The sequence below is a fragment of the Acanthisitta chloris genome, unplaced genomic scaffold (genome assembly GCF_000695815.1).
Source record: "Acanthisitta chloris isolate BGI_N310 unplaced genomic scaffold, ASM69581v1 scaffold16851, whole genome shotgun sequence".
Lineage (NCBI taxonomy): Eukaryota > Metazoa > Chordata > Aves > Passeriformes > Acanthisittidae > Acanthisitta > Acanthisitta chloris.
Window position 1 is genome coordinate 7,265 of NW_008655045.1, and position 12,619 is coordinate 19,883.

Here is a 12,619-nt window from a genome sequence, read left to right on the forward strand (position 1 = left end):
CAGAAGTGTTGCCTGTGGTATTGCAGCTCCCATGATTTCAGCTGTGCAGAGATGCTATCTGGCAATTTCCCCTTCCTGCAGATCACGGAAAGGCTGCAGGAAGGCAGCAAACCACACGTGTTTTAACAGAAATGTTTGGGCTTTGGCATACAAGTGTCCCGGAACGCAGGGTTGTGTTCCAAGCTTAAACTTGGTTCTGAGTTTGGTGGGATCTGCAGGATTGTAAGTTTGTGTTTTGTTTATTTTTAGGGGTACCAGGAGAGGCTTCAGCGGCGACACCTCTTTCACAATGCACCTTAGGAACGACACTCCTTAACTAACCTCCCCTTCCTCACCCTGACCTCCGACAGACTGCCCGCACGGGAGAGGGGTTGAAGGGGCACCATGAAGCTGAAGCAGCGAGTCGTGCTGTTGGCCATCCTCCTGGTCATCTTCATTTTCACAAAGGTGTTCCTCATCGACAACCTGGACCCCTCGGCCGCCAACCGCGAGGACCAGCGCGCGTTCCACCGCATGATGGCCGGGCTGCGCGTGGAGCTGGACCCGCGGCTCGACCACACGCTCCAGTCCCCCTGGGAGATCGCGGCCCAGTGGGTGGTGCCCCGGGAGGTGTACCCTGAGGAGACCCCCGAGTTGGGAGCTGTCATGCATGCCATGACTACCAAGAAAATCATCAAAGCTGACGTGGGATACAAAGGGACTCAGCTGAAAGCTTTGCTAATACTTGAAGGAGGACAGAAGGTTGTCTTCAAACCCAAGAGGTAAATATTTGTAGAAGAATCATAGAATGTTAAGGGGTTGGAATGGAGCTTAGAGCTCACCCAACCCCAACCCCTGCCCTTGGCAGGGACACCTCCCACCAGAGCAGGTTGCTCAAGGCTCATCCAACCTGGCTGTGAACACTGCCAGGGTTGGGGCAGCCACAGCCTCCCTGGGCAACCTGGGACAGTGTCTCACCACTCTCACAGTAAATGCCTTCAGTGATTGCATTAATAACTGCTTTAATTACATATATGTATTTTTGCCATGTTGTCACCTTACTTAAGTTCCAGATTATCACATAAATGGAGGTGCCATCCTGTTGTTTGTGGGACAGACAGGGCAGAGCTTTGCTGCTGCTCCAGTAACATGAGGCTGCTGTGCTGGCTGTCCCTCAGGCTGCACAGCCTTGATGCTTGAAACAGCCTGTCTTTAGCTTAAAAGGATAATCACTGTGCTCAGTCCTGAGGGAATGTTGGTTCCACCTGATGTTTCTGAGCAGTGTCTTCCTGACTGTGGAAGTGTGGAGACAAGCCTTGCCTACTCTGGGTAAGGGTCATGTCAGACTGCCCTGAGAGAGGGCAGTTCAAGAACAGGGAAGGAATGAAAGTTGACAGTGGTTTTAAAAGCAGATCTTGGTGTCTGGTGTAGCTGCATGGAGACTGTAAGCATGGCTTGGGTAGGTCAGAGTAGCCCACGAGGTTTGTGTCTGCCAGTAATGAGTACTGGAAGAGCAGTGGGTGGGTAGTGGTACTTCCTTGGTATGGCCTCTGTTTGCAGTGATTCACAGGGAAATCTGACATGGCTGAACGTTTCTGAAGAGTCCTGTGCTTGGCTGTAAAGGCTTTTGATCTGTTTGCCCTTGGGGAAAAGGGAGAAGAAAGAAAGATGAAATAGTAAGGCAGGAGTGTTTTCTGGGAGTGCACTGCAAATGTGAAGTGTTGCTCTCACAGAATGAGGATGTCCTAAGGATTTTGGGTTTGGCAAGCAGCAAGCTTTTCTGTCCTGTTAATGAGTGAGTCCAGAGGAGGCCACAAAGGCGCTCAGGAGGCGAGAGCACCTCTGCTCTGGAGACAGGCTGAGAGAGCTGAGAGTGTTCAGCCTGGAGAAGAGGAGGCTCTGAGGAGACCTTAGTGCAGCTTCCAGTGCCTAAAGGGGCTCCAGGAGAGCTGGAGAGGCACTTTGACAAGGGCATGGAGTGATAGGACAAGGGGAATGGCTTTAAACTGAATGAGAGCAGGGTTAGATTGGATATTAGGAAGAACTTCTTCCCTGTGAGGGTGCTGAGGCACTGGCACAGGTTGCCCAGAGAAGCTGTGACTGCCCCATCCCTGCAAGTGTTCAAGGCAGAGCTCTGTGGCTTCTCTTACACTGTTGTTGCTACTGCTTGGACCCAAAGTCTGTTGGAAACAACCCAGTTTGCACAATGTGATGTGTAGATGGAAATGAGAAAATAGGTAACCTGCTTTGGCTTGATTTTGTTTGAAAACATGTTGTACTTCAGCCATTGGCTCAGTATTGATTGTGGTATTTCACACTGACCTGCAGCAGCAGCGAGACTGACTCAAATGGCAGCAGTCTCAGGAATTGCTGTTTGCCTTGATTAAGCAGCATCTATTAAGAGAGGGGGGAAAAAAGGGAGCCCAAAGTCTGCACTTCACCAAAACACATCATTGTTGTTGTAATGAAGTGCCCAATTCCTGTTTCTTGCTGTTCATTATGTCTTTTCTCCACCACGATAAAGGATCTTTTTATAGCCAGTATTGTCCTCAGGTTCATGCTCACTGATTTTCTGTCTGCTAAAGATTGCATTTGCCATCTCTTCCACAGCATCAGATTGTGTTTTCATGTTAATGTACATCCATTCTAACCCCAAAATCGCCTGTGGAATCGCTGCTTTCCATTATAAATAGCTCCCTGTTCTGGAGCTGGGTCTGTGCTCTTTGTTCTTAGATGTGACTTGGCATATGGTTGGATTAAAATTCATTAGTTGGAATGGGCACTGCTTCCCAAGCTCTGGAGACACTGTACATCACTGACCTTTCCTCCTTATTTCTGTGCACTTTCATCTCATTGATACTTTTCCCTCTTCCTTTGGCAGTCGTTTTCACAGTGACCCAGAGACTCTTCAGTGTGGCACTGTTGTTACACTTGTTACTCTGAACAGCAGAATTGATGGAAGTCCTGCATAGAATCACTTGATTTGTCTTATTTCCATTCCAGATATGCCAGGGATTACGTAGTGGAAGGAGAGCCGTACGCTGGCTACGACAGACACAACGCAGAAGTGGCAGCATTCCACTTGGATAGGTATGGAATGATTGGCTTACCTGGTTTCATTCCCTTTGGAAAATGCTTTATGAGGCTTCATTGAAGAATGCCCCTCAGGTGGGAGCTGTTCCTAACCTGCCAATGTGCCACATTGAAACCAAAAATTAACATCAGCTGTTCTGTGAAATTTCATGTCAAAGATCTGTGTGAGGTTCTAACATTTTACATTTTAGGGGAAAATTTGGGAAGGAGAATGAGCACTGAAACTTCTCTGAGATGCAAAGATTATCAAAAGGATATCAAAAGTACATTAAGAGGGCTGGGGCTGACATTGTCCTGATCTTTTTGCTCCTTTAAGCACTTCTAAAATTCCATTCCAAATGCCCAAGTCATTTGTGGTCACGGAGCAAAGGCTGTGGCAGACGTGGGAGTGGAACCTGGATCTTGTCACTGCAAGTTTTATGGTTGTTCTTCCCACCTCTGCTTTTCCAGGCACTTCTCAGGCATTCACTTCTGTTCTCCCATTCTCTCTTCCCTTCTCCCTCCTCATGCCAAACAAAACAGCTCCTTGATTGGTTCTTTCAAGCGTAATTGAATTGAGCTTAAACATAACATTTCAATAGATAGTGGTTCCCACAGATCAGAAATTATCTTTCCAGGTGGCCATATGGTTTTATTGCTTCAGCCTGTGCATCAGACACGTGGTGGATATTTCTGGTGTGAGGTCTGAGAGTTCATGGTGCATCCTGTGTCACTCCTATCCAAGGAGTGCCACTGATGGCTTAGACAGGGCACTTAGGAAAAATGAGTTCCTTACTCTGCCTTGGGGAAGAGGTTGCTGCAGGGCTCCAGCTTGATTCTTTGGTCTCATTTCTCTGATAGACTGTGGGTTTGTTTGGTTTTCCTTTTGAAACTCTGCTGTTGTTTTTCCCCTCTCCCAGGATCCTGGGGTTCCGGCGAGCGCCGCTGGTGGTCGGCAGGTTTGTGAACCTGTTCACAGAGATCAAACCAGTGGCCACGGAGCAGCTTCTGGGCACCTTCATGACTGTGGGTGAGTGGGTGCCATGGGTTGTGCAGCCCAGTGAAGACAAACATGTCTAATGGGGACAAAGAGCCATGGGAACCTGACACACTTATGGAACAGTTAGCTATGATGCAGGAAGCTGGGACGTGTCTCTGTGCCAAGAGGGATTGTAACACTTGTGTAACCCTGTTTGGCAGGGGAGGACTTGGGTTTCTCCAAGTAGTTTTCCCTCTGTAACTGCTCTGTGTTCCCTCATGCTGCTGTTGCAGCTGGACATTTTTTTATTTTTTTTTTATTTTTTTTTTGAGTAAGAATTTCCTCTCTGCTGTCAGAGGTGGTTGGAGAAGTCTCTTGGTTAGACCTGGAAGGACAAAAATGAAATTGTATTTAATGCAAACAGAGTGGTGATTTGGGATAATTTATAGAGCTGATACATTGGTTGGTGTGAGATGTTGTTTGTGCCATCAGAGCCTGCAGAGCATTTATAACCAAACATGTCAGAACCTCCCTGTGTTGTTTACAGCAGTAATGCTGTGAAGGGCACTTAATGGGAGCTATTAATGTGAACTCCTGCCATGTGGTCATTAAGCAGCAAGAAATGACTTATGCTGTAGCCATAACTTCTCCAGGCTTTCATAACATATCCAGTTATTACTTTTGGTTGTTTGTTTTGTTTTCTAATCAGAAGGCTCTAGAGATGATTGTACCTTGCAGCTGGTAGAGACGTGTGGCTCTGTACATTCCCATGACACTGCTGCAGCCTCACCAGTTACGAGGTGCCAGTCTCAGAGGAGAGGAGCTCAGCCTGGCCAGACCCTCCTTGCACTCAGACTGGGTGTCTGCCTCAGGCACACTGCACTTTTCAAATTTCAGCCAAGATAACTAAGCTGTTTTGTAGCAGAAATGCTGACTGGAAAAGTCTGGCTGCAGAAATTTTCATTGCCTTTCCTCAGATTCCTTGGAATCACTGTTCTGCAGAGCAGGAACCAAAGAAATGGGTGGGTCTGGGGAGGAGGTTTGTGATCTCTTGTCAACCCAGATTTCCCCAAGTTTCTAAGGATCTGAAGAGAAGGTAATTCATGCACATTCAGTGCAGGTTTGCTAGAGTTGCAGCTGGAGTTACTGGACCTGCTGCAGGCCCTGGATGGGAAGGGAGACTTGCAGGGCTTTCCATGCAAATATGAGACCTGATCTGCAATCTCTGGTGCCCATGGTCACCTCTGACATCCCCCAGTTGTCTGGTGGGGTACTGGGAGCACAGGAGCTGGATCTGGATGAAGGGCTCCAAAGGAGTGCAGGCTGAGGGGTGGGGATGAGTAAGGATGGAAAGTGAAAAACATGTCTTTGGGTGAGCCAGGCCTGGGCTGGGGAGGATATTGGATGTAGAGCCAAAGGAAAAAAGGACAGAGAATAACTGGAATCACAAGTGAGTGTGAAGAATGTTTTGGAGGAACATCTGGGAGCATGAGACTGGAGCAAAGGCAGGTTAGAAGGGGGAAATAGAGATAATTTTAGAAACTGAAACTATTAATCCAGGCTGTGTAGATTCCTTTATGCTCCAGGCTGTGCTGGTGTTAGCAAACTAAAGGCTGCAGGTTTTTGGTGCTCCTCTCCTGTCAGAAGACACTGAGGAAGCCTTTGACAGATCTGCATTCCTAGATCCTGGAAGAATGACAACTTGTTCCTGTGTGCCCTGCAGAGTCAGCACGAGGGACTGTGGCAGGTCTCAGGGCACCAAATGCATTTGAGTTCTGCTGTGCCTTTTTGCACTTAACTCTCAGTATAATGAAATAATTAGAAAATTTATTTACTCTCTTCTTTGATTGTTAGTCTGTAATGCTTTGAATGAGTGGATGTCTGTGTAACCTCTCTGAGCCTCTCCTCTCAGGGGTAGGAAGCACGAGGTCAGGTGCAGAAGGCAGTGCTGTAGAACATGTCCCTGAGCTTCAGTTGGATTCCTTGGATTAAGTTTTGCTGTCCTGTATCTCTTTTTTTTTTTATTTCCAAGGCAATAATACTTGCTTCTATGGGAAGTGCTACTACTGTCGGGAGACAGAACCAGCCTGTGCAGATGGAGACCTCATGGAGGGCTCAGTGACTCTGTGGCTCCCAGATGTTTGGCCCCTGCAGAAACATCGGCACCCCTGGGGCAGGACGTACCGGGAGGGCAAACTGGCCAGGTATGAGCATCCTGAGAGTTTCTACTAATGACCCTTGCAAATACAATGGTTAATTAAGGAGCTCTAAGCGCTCTCAGAACCTAGAGTTGTGTCAACAGTTTTCTTGATCCAGCTGTAGAAGCCAAGAAATCTAGAATAAAATAGAAATTAAAGGGAGCCAGAATGAATTGTTCATTGTTTTCCACAATATTAAGCACTGTCCTTTTCCTACATCTTGGCTGGAGCAGAACTCCAAGCTTGGAAAATCTTGTCTGTGGGGAAACCAAGACTCTTCTCTTGTGCCATTGGACCTTCTGTACCCCACTGAAATGTGGTAGCACTGTGCTGTTTTCAGCCAGACCTGATTTCATGGTCCTTGTGGCTTGTTTTGAGAGTTGTGGAGCTGGTTTAGCTGAAGAAGGTAGGTACTGCCAACGTCTTTGCTTTGAATACCATCAGTATTTGGTGAACATGCTCAGTATTTAAAAAAGGCTTAAAGAAGGACAAATGTGGGATCTGGAAATCTGGTACAACAGAAGTAGCATGTCAGAGTACATGGGTTGGGGATGTTTTTGTCATGACCAGAGCACATGGTTTTGAGCTTAGTAAATTTTTTCAAACCTGTGTCGTGAACAAGTGATTAGAAAGAGATTTTTGGTCCTTGATCTGAAGCATCCATTGATTTCCAATGACATGATTCTTCTCAGAAAGAGTCTCATCCAAAGGCTTCACTGAATTGTGTTAGAGTATTAAATGCACAGATTGATTTTTGGGCAGCAGCTGTTCTCTCCTTTCCAGCTGTGCTCAGTACATGCTACACTGCAGTAACGACCAGACTGTGTTCTTGGAGGTGTTTCTCCTTTTGGGAGGCTGGTTTTGGTCACAGAGTGCCTGCTCACACAGGAGTTCATCCTGATTCCTGTGCTGATTTGATATTCCCTGTATTTAAACTTGCTCTTTCCTCCTTCAGATGGGGTTGCCAAGGCTCTGTGCTTTGCACCTTGTCATGCTGCACGTTTCACTCTGAGAGCATCAGGAGAATTAAACATCCTAGGTGTCATGCTCTCCTTTTTCTGTGCCTGGTAATTATGGAAAAATAACCCTGTAGGATTTTTTTTTGTCCCAATCTAACTGCTTCTACCGTGTCCCAGGTTGACCTTTTGAACATAATTCATACAGTCACATTAGTGCATGTAATTTGGAATGGAGGTGTAGTAGATAAAATCCCTGACCTTCCAAGACCTGTGCTAATACAATATAAATGATCAGAAATAGGTGTTGGAGAAAGGTCTGTCTTGAAAGACTGCAAGGAAAATGAGGAGAGAGGACATAGTATGTCCTGAAAAATTGTGGCAAGGAGATTAAGTACTGATCTAAAGTAAAATGAGAGAAACACTTGAGGGAGAGAGGGATGCAGCATAGGAAGTGTGTCCAGCACAGGGAGTAGGTTCTGAGACTGTTGCCTGGTGAATTTGTGCTGCAAGTTGAATATGAGTTGGACCCTGATGCAAAACAAAGAGGTAACCAGACACAGCATTTGAGGAGTGTGTGAGACCTGTTAGCAGAAACATGGAGAAGATAAATTTTTGGCCTATCTGATTATCCCAGGCAGGAGGAAAGGACATAGTCTCAAGCTGCTCCAGGGGAGGTCTAGGTTGGACATTAGGAAGAGTTTCCTCACAGAAGGGGTGATTAGGCATTGGAATGTGCTGCCCAGGGAGGTGGTGGAGTCACCATCCCTGGAGGTGTTTGAGGAGAGACTGGATGTGTCTGGTTGACATGGAGGTGTTAGGTCATGGGTTGGACTCGATGATCTCAGAGGTCTTTTCCGACCTGATTGATTCTGTGAGTCTGTGCTTTGGATATTGGGAGCTCAGGCTGCAGACTACTAGGAGATGAGGTGGGGTATGTGGCAGTTCTAGTAACTAAATTGTGATCTTCCTACTTTTACGACTCTCTGCAGTTTTAAGCGTGTCAGCAAGTCTCTCCAGCTTGTGTTTCCTCCTTTTCTGTTTCCAAGTCACAGATGGCTTAAGGCATTCCCAACTTAACTGCTATTTTGTGAAGGATTGTTTCAGTCCTTACATGGAATTGTTATTTAGGTTGACAGATGGGAAGGATATACACCAGAGATTTGGCTGTTTTGGTGGTGGTGGTGAATAGCTTTGAAAGCTATAAAGAAGAAAATGAGAGAATTTAAATTCCTAGGTTTGCAGAACTGGGACATGACATCCATGTTACAAGATCACATGTAGAGGGAGAGGAGATAAGAGGGGAAGCTTGAAATCTTGTAAGTGGAGAAGGTAGTGAGATACTCTGCAAGGGAAGTAAGGGAGGACAGAGACAACTGTGAGTGAAGGAGAATGAGCACACGTGAAGCTCTCCCAGGGACTGAGGGGCTCATTGCTAACCACACCAAGGTCAGAACAAAGGAAGAGGATTGCTGGAAAGCCATGCTGATGGAAACAGGTCACGGCAGTGGAAATAGACACAGTACCTAAGTCATAGAATCATAGAATCAGCCAAGTTGGAAAAGACCTCCAAGATCATCCAGTCCAACCCTACTGTGGTCACTAGCCCATGGCACTAAGTGCCACATCCAGTCTCAGCCTGAAACCCTCAAGGGATGGTGAATCCACCACCTCCCTGGGCAGCACATTCCAGTGCCTGAGCACTCTCTCCCTAAAAAATCTCTGCCTAATATCCAACCTAACCCTCCCCTGGCAGAGCTTGAGTCTGTGCCCTCTTGTCCTGCTGCTGGTTGCCTGGGAGAAGAGACCAACCCCCACCTGACTCCAGCCTCCTGTCAGGGAGTTGCAGAGGGTGATAAGGTCTCCCCTGAGCCTCCTCTTCTCCAGGCTAAATCCTCGGGAAGTCGAGGGAGGCAGGTTGTGAGAGCAATCTTGCCATGAGGCAGCACAGCCACTGCCCAGCTGTGAGCTCTGAGGGGCACACACTAGTCTGGTGACTGACTTGGTTTTCTGCAGGACGATCATGTGTATCCTTGCTCTGAAACTGCAGCTGGCTCTATGCACTTGGGTGTTAATGTAGAATTTACTCTTTTAGTGCAACACTTGTCCAGCTGTGTCTTTTTGAGTGGTGGTTCCTGCAGGGCTGATGTGGTGTCTCTCATGGCTGCAGGTGGGAGTACGACGAAAGCTACTGCGATGCCGTGAAGAAAACTTCCCCCTACGACTCAGGCCCTCGTCTGCTTGACATCATTGACACAGCCATCTTTGACTACCTGATTGGGAATGCTGACAGGCACCACTATGAGAGTTTCCAGGATGATGAAGGAGCCAGTATGCTCATCCTCCTGGATAATGCCAAAAGGTGAGGGGAATCCTGCGGGCCTGGCAGTGACAAGCACAAGGGCACATGTTTATCTTTTCTCTGTATCTCTGTTTTCTTTCTCTCACTATTTTATTCATTGATACCTTTTGTGTTAAAAATCCAAAGCTTTTCTTCTTATCAGAAATTCCTCACCAAATATTAGAGTCCTTCAAAGTCTGTGGTGCTTCCTCTGTGCTCTAGATACTGAACTGCTTTGGGCAAAGTCTTACTCAAACTACAGAAACTCCCCAATTAGCACAGCATGACCTTTTTTCCCTAAGCAGCTTTCAGAGGTTTGCTCCTGTCTCTCCTCCCATCCCCAGAAAAGCCCTTTCCTTTTAGGCTTTTAATTAATGGAGGATTGAAAACTTATGCTTTATTAGTTACCAGTGTTAGTGAGTGCCATGGTAAAAGTGGATCTTTTCAAAATGTGTTTCCCTGATTTCTGGAGATGCCTGCTCTGGCTTTAATAGGTTAAAAGTTTAAAATGGAGATAGAGCTGATACTGAGAGTAAAATATGTTGTTTTAAATCAAGTCAAATGACTTGTTCTGTCTTTGCTGCAGCTCTTTGTATGTTGGCTGCTGTAGGTGAGGTTAAAAATCCTATTGAGGATACAGCCTTGTTTAAGTCATAACAATTTGCTTTGTTTTTCTTAAAACCAGAGATAATCTATTTGACTTTCTCATAATTTAATCGAGAGGCTCAGGATTTTTTCTCTGCTGGGCACTACCATCTGCAGTGGCAGTGAGTTTTCTCTTCTGTGATGGACCAGCAGTGCCTGTGCCAGGCTCTGCTCTGCCCTGGCTTTGCACACCACTTGTACCAAGTGTACACAGCAGTTGAGACCTTGGAGATCCTTGGAAGCCTTGGAGTTACCGTTTCTTTCCCCATTTACCTTTTGAGTAGTGGATTCCTTCCTTCCTTCCTTCCTTCCTTCCTTCCTTCCTTCCTTCCTTCCTTCCTTCCTTCCTTCCTTCCTTCCTTCCTTCCTTCCTTCCTTCCTTCCTTCCTTCCTTCCTTCCTTCCTTCCTTCCTTCCTTCCTTCCTTCCTTCCTTCCTTCCTTCCTTCCTTCCTTCCTTCCTTCCTTCCTTCCTTCCTTCCTTCCTTCCTTCCTTCCTTCCTTCCTTCCTTCCTTCCTTCCTTCCTTCCTTCCTTCCTTCCTTCCTTCCTTCCTTCCTTCCTTCCTTCCTTCCTTCCTTCCTTCCTTCCTTCCTTCCTTCCTTCCTTCCTTCCTTCCTTCCTTCCTTCCTTCCTTCCTTCCTTCCTTCCTTCCTTCCTTCCTTCCTTCCTTCCTTCCTTCCTTCCTTCCTTCCTTCCTTCCTTCCTTCCTTCCTTCCTTCCTTCCTTCCTTCCTTCCTTCCTTCCTTCCTTCCTTCCTTCCTTCCTTCCTTCCTTCCTTCCTTCCTTCCTTCCTTCCTTCCTTCCTTCCTTCCTTCCTTCCTTCCTTCCTTCCTTCCTTCCTTCCTTCCTTCCTTCCTTCCTTCCTTCCTTCCTTCCTTCCTTCCTTCCTTCCTTCCTTCCTTCCTTCCTTCCTTCCTTCCTTCCTTCCTTCCTTCCTTCCTTCCTTCCTTCCTTCCTTCCTTCCTTCCTTCCTTCCTTCCTTCCTTCCTTCCTTCCTTCCTTCCTTCCTTCCTTCCTTCCTTCCTTCCTTCCTTCCTTCGCTGTTAACACTCCCTCAGTATGTCAGCAGGATGCATTCCACCCTGGGACTGCCTAATTATTGCTGCTGAAGGTGGATTTGGCAAAAATTGTCTGTCTGTTAGGCACTGACAATGTGCTAGGAGGAAGGAAAGTAATCTATCAGTCACTGAAAGTGAATGTGGTGTTTGAAGGTCAAGTCCCTTCATTATGGTATAACATTATGAAAACATTTCTGGTGGGGCTTTGCAGGCTCCCAGTAAGTTGTTTTCTTAAAAACTTAAGAAGTTCTTTCAGCTCCTCTGAAATAAGGGCTAAGGGGATAGTTTTTTCATAGAATCATGGTAGATCTCAAGTTGGAGAGGATCCATAAGAATCATTGAGTCCAGCTCCTTACACCTCACAGGACTACCTAAAACTAAGCCATATGACTAAGAGCAGATGCTCCTTGGTGCTATGACCACTTTCCTGGGAGCCTATTCCAGTTCTAGAGCTGCTAACAGCAGAATTATTTGGGCAGAGTAATGGCACACCCCTAAGGGTACCTTACCTGTATTGAGGAGAGAGTTCTTTGCTGTGAACAGTATTGTGAGGAGGGTGAAACTACAAAAACTAAACCCAGCATATGTTGAGATGGAATTTGAAATACCATGGAAGCCTTCAGGCAGGTCTGCCTTGGGAGGTGTGGGATGAAATGTTCAATTGGTCACCTTGATGTTGGAACTGTTGATCTGCTGGTGGCTGCTGTTTGGTTCCTTCAGTGTCCAGCTGTGCCAGGCAGACAGAGCTCCAGTTCCCTCTGCCCCAGAACACCAGTTATTCCTTACAGGAGCTCATCACAGGTTGAGCTCCATGTCTGAACTCCTCTGAAATCCCTTTCTAAGGTGCCTTGTTCTGATACAGAACTGGGCACACTGGTGTGACTTCCATTTACCTGGTACATTAGCTGATGCTGTTGAGAATAATATCTGTGATTGGTCGTGGCCTGTCTATATTTTAATTCAAATGATTTGATCTCTTGGAGCATGAAATTGCTTAGTATTGATTTCATTGAATGCTTCACAAATCCCTTGATGCTGAGAACAACATTAGGAGTTCACCTGGTTCACTTGGTTTTAATTTTGCCTTTCAGCTTTGGAAACCCTGCCCTGGATGAAAGAAGCATCTTGGCTCCTCTTTATCAGTGCTGCATGTAAGTGAAACTCAGGGCTGCTCTTAGCTTTACTTATGCAATTGCTGCCCTTAGGTTTGCAATATAATTAAGTTTGGAGCCTTCTGGCAGCCTGAAAATGTTTGCTTGGGTACACAGTGCATTGGTCTTTTGAGGCATTGTCTGTTTGATGATGTCAATGCCCAAGGAGCTGAGCAGTCTATGTCCACAGAGGCAGCAGAGTGGATGGTGGGCTGCAGAGAGTGGTCTCACCTCCAGGTC

The 12,619-nt window shown here is 46.5% G+C and overlaps 1 protein-coding gene across 1 annotated transcript in view; it reads left to right on the forward strand.

Moving 5' to 3' along the window:
• Nucleotides 1–384: 384 nt before the first annotated feature.
• Nucleotides 385–12,619, forward strand: part of FAM20B (family with sequence similarity 20, member B) — a 14,664-nt gene continuing 2,429 nt past the window's right edge. The window contains exons 1-6 of the mRNA XM_009083754.1: nucleotides 385–761; nucleotides 2,983–3,069; nucleotides 3,972–4,081; nucleotides 6,063–6,234; nucleotides 9,355–9,546; nucleotides 12,320–12,379. Coding sequence (XP_009082002.1) covers nucleotides 385–761; nucleotides 2,983–3,069; nucleotides 3,972–4,081; nucleotides 6,063–6,234; nucleotides 9,355–9,546; nucleotides 12,320–12,379 — 998 coding nt within the window. The remainder of the gene's footprint in view (nucleotides 762–2,982; nucleotides 3,070–3,971; nucleotides 4,082–6,062; nucleotides 6,235–9,354; nucleotides 9,547–12,319; nucleotides 12,380–12,619) is intronic.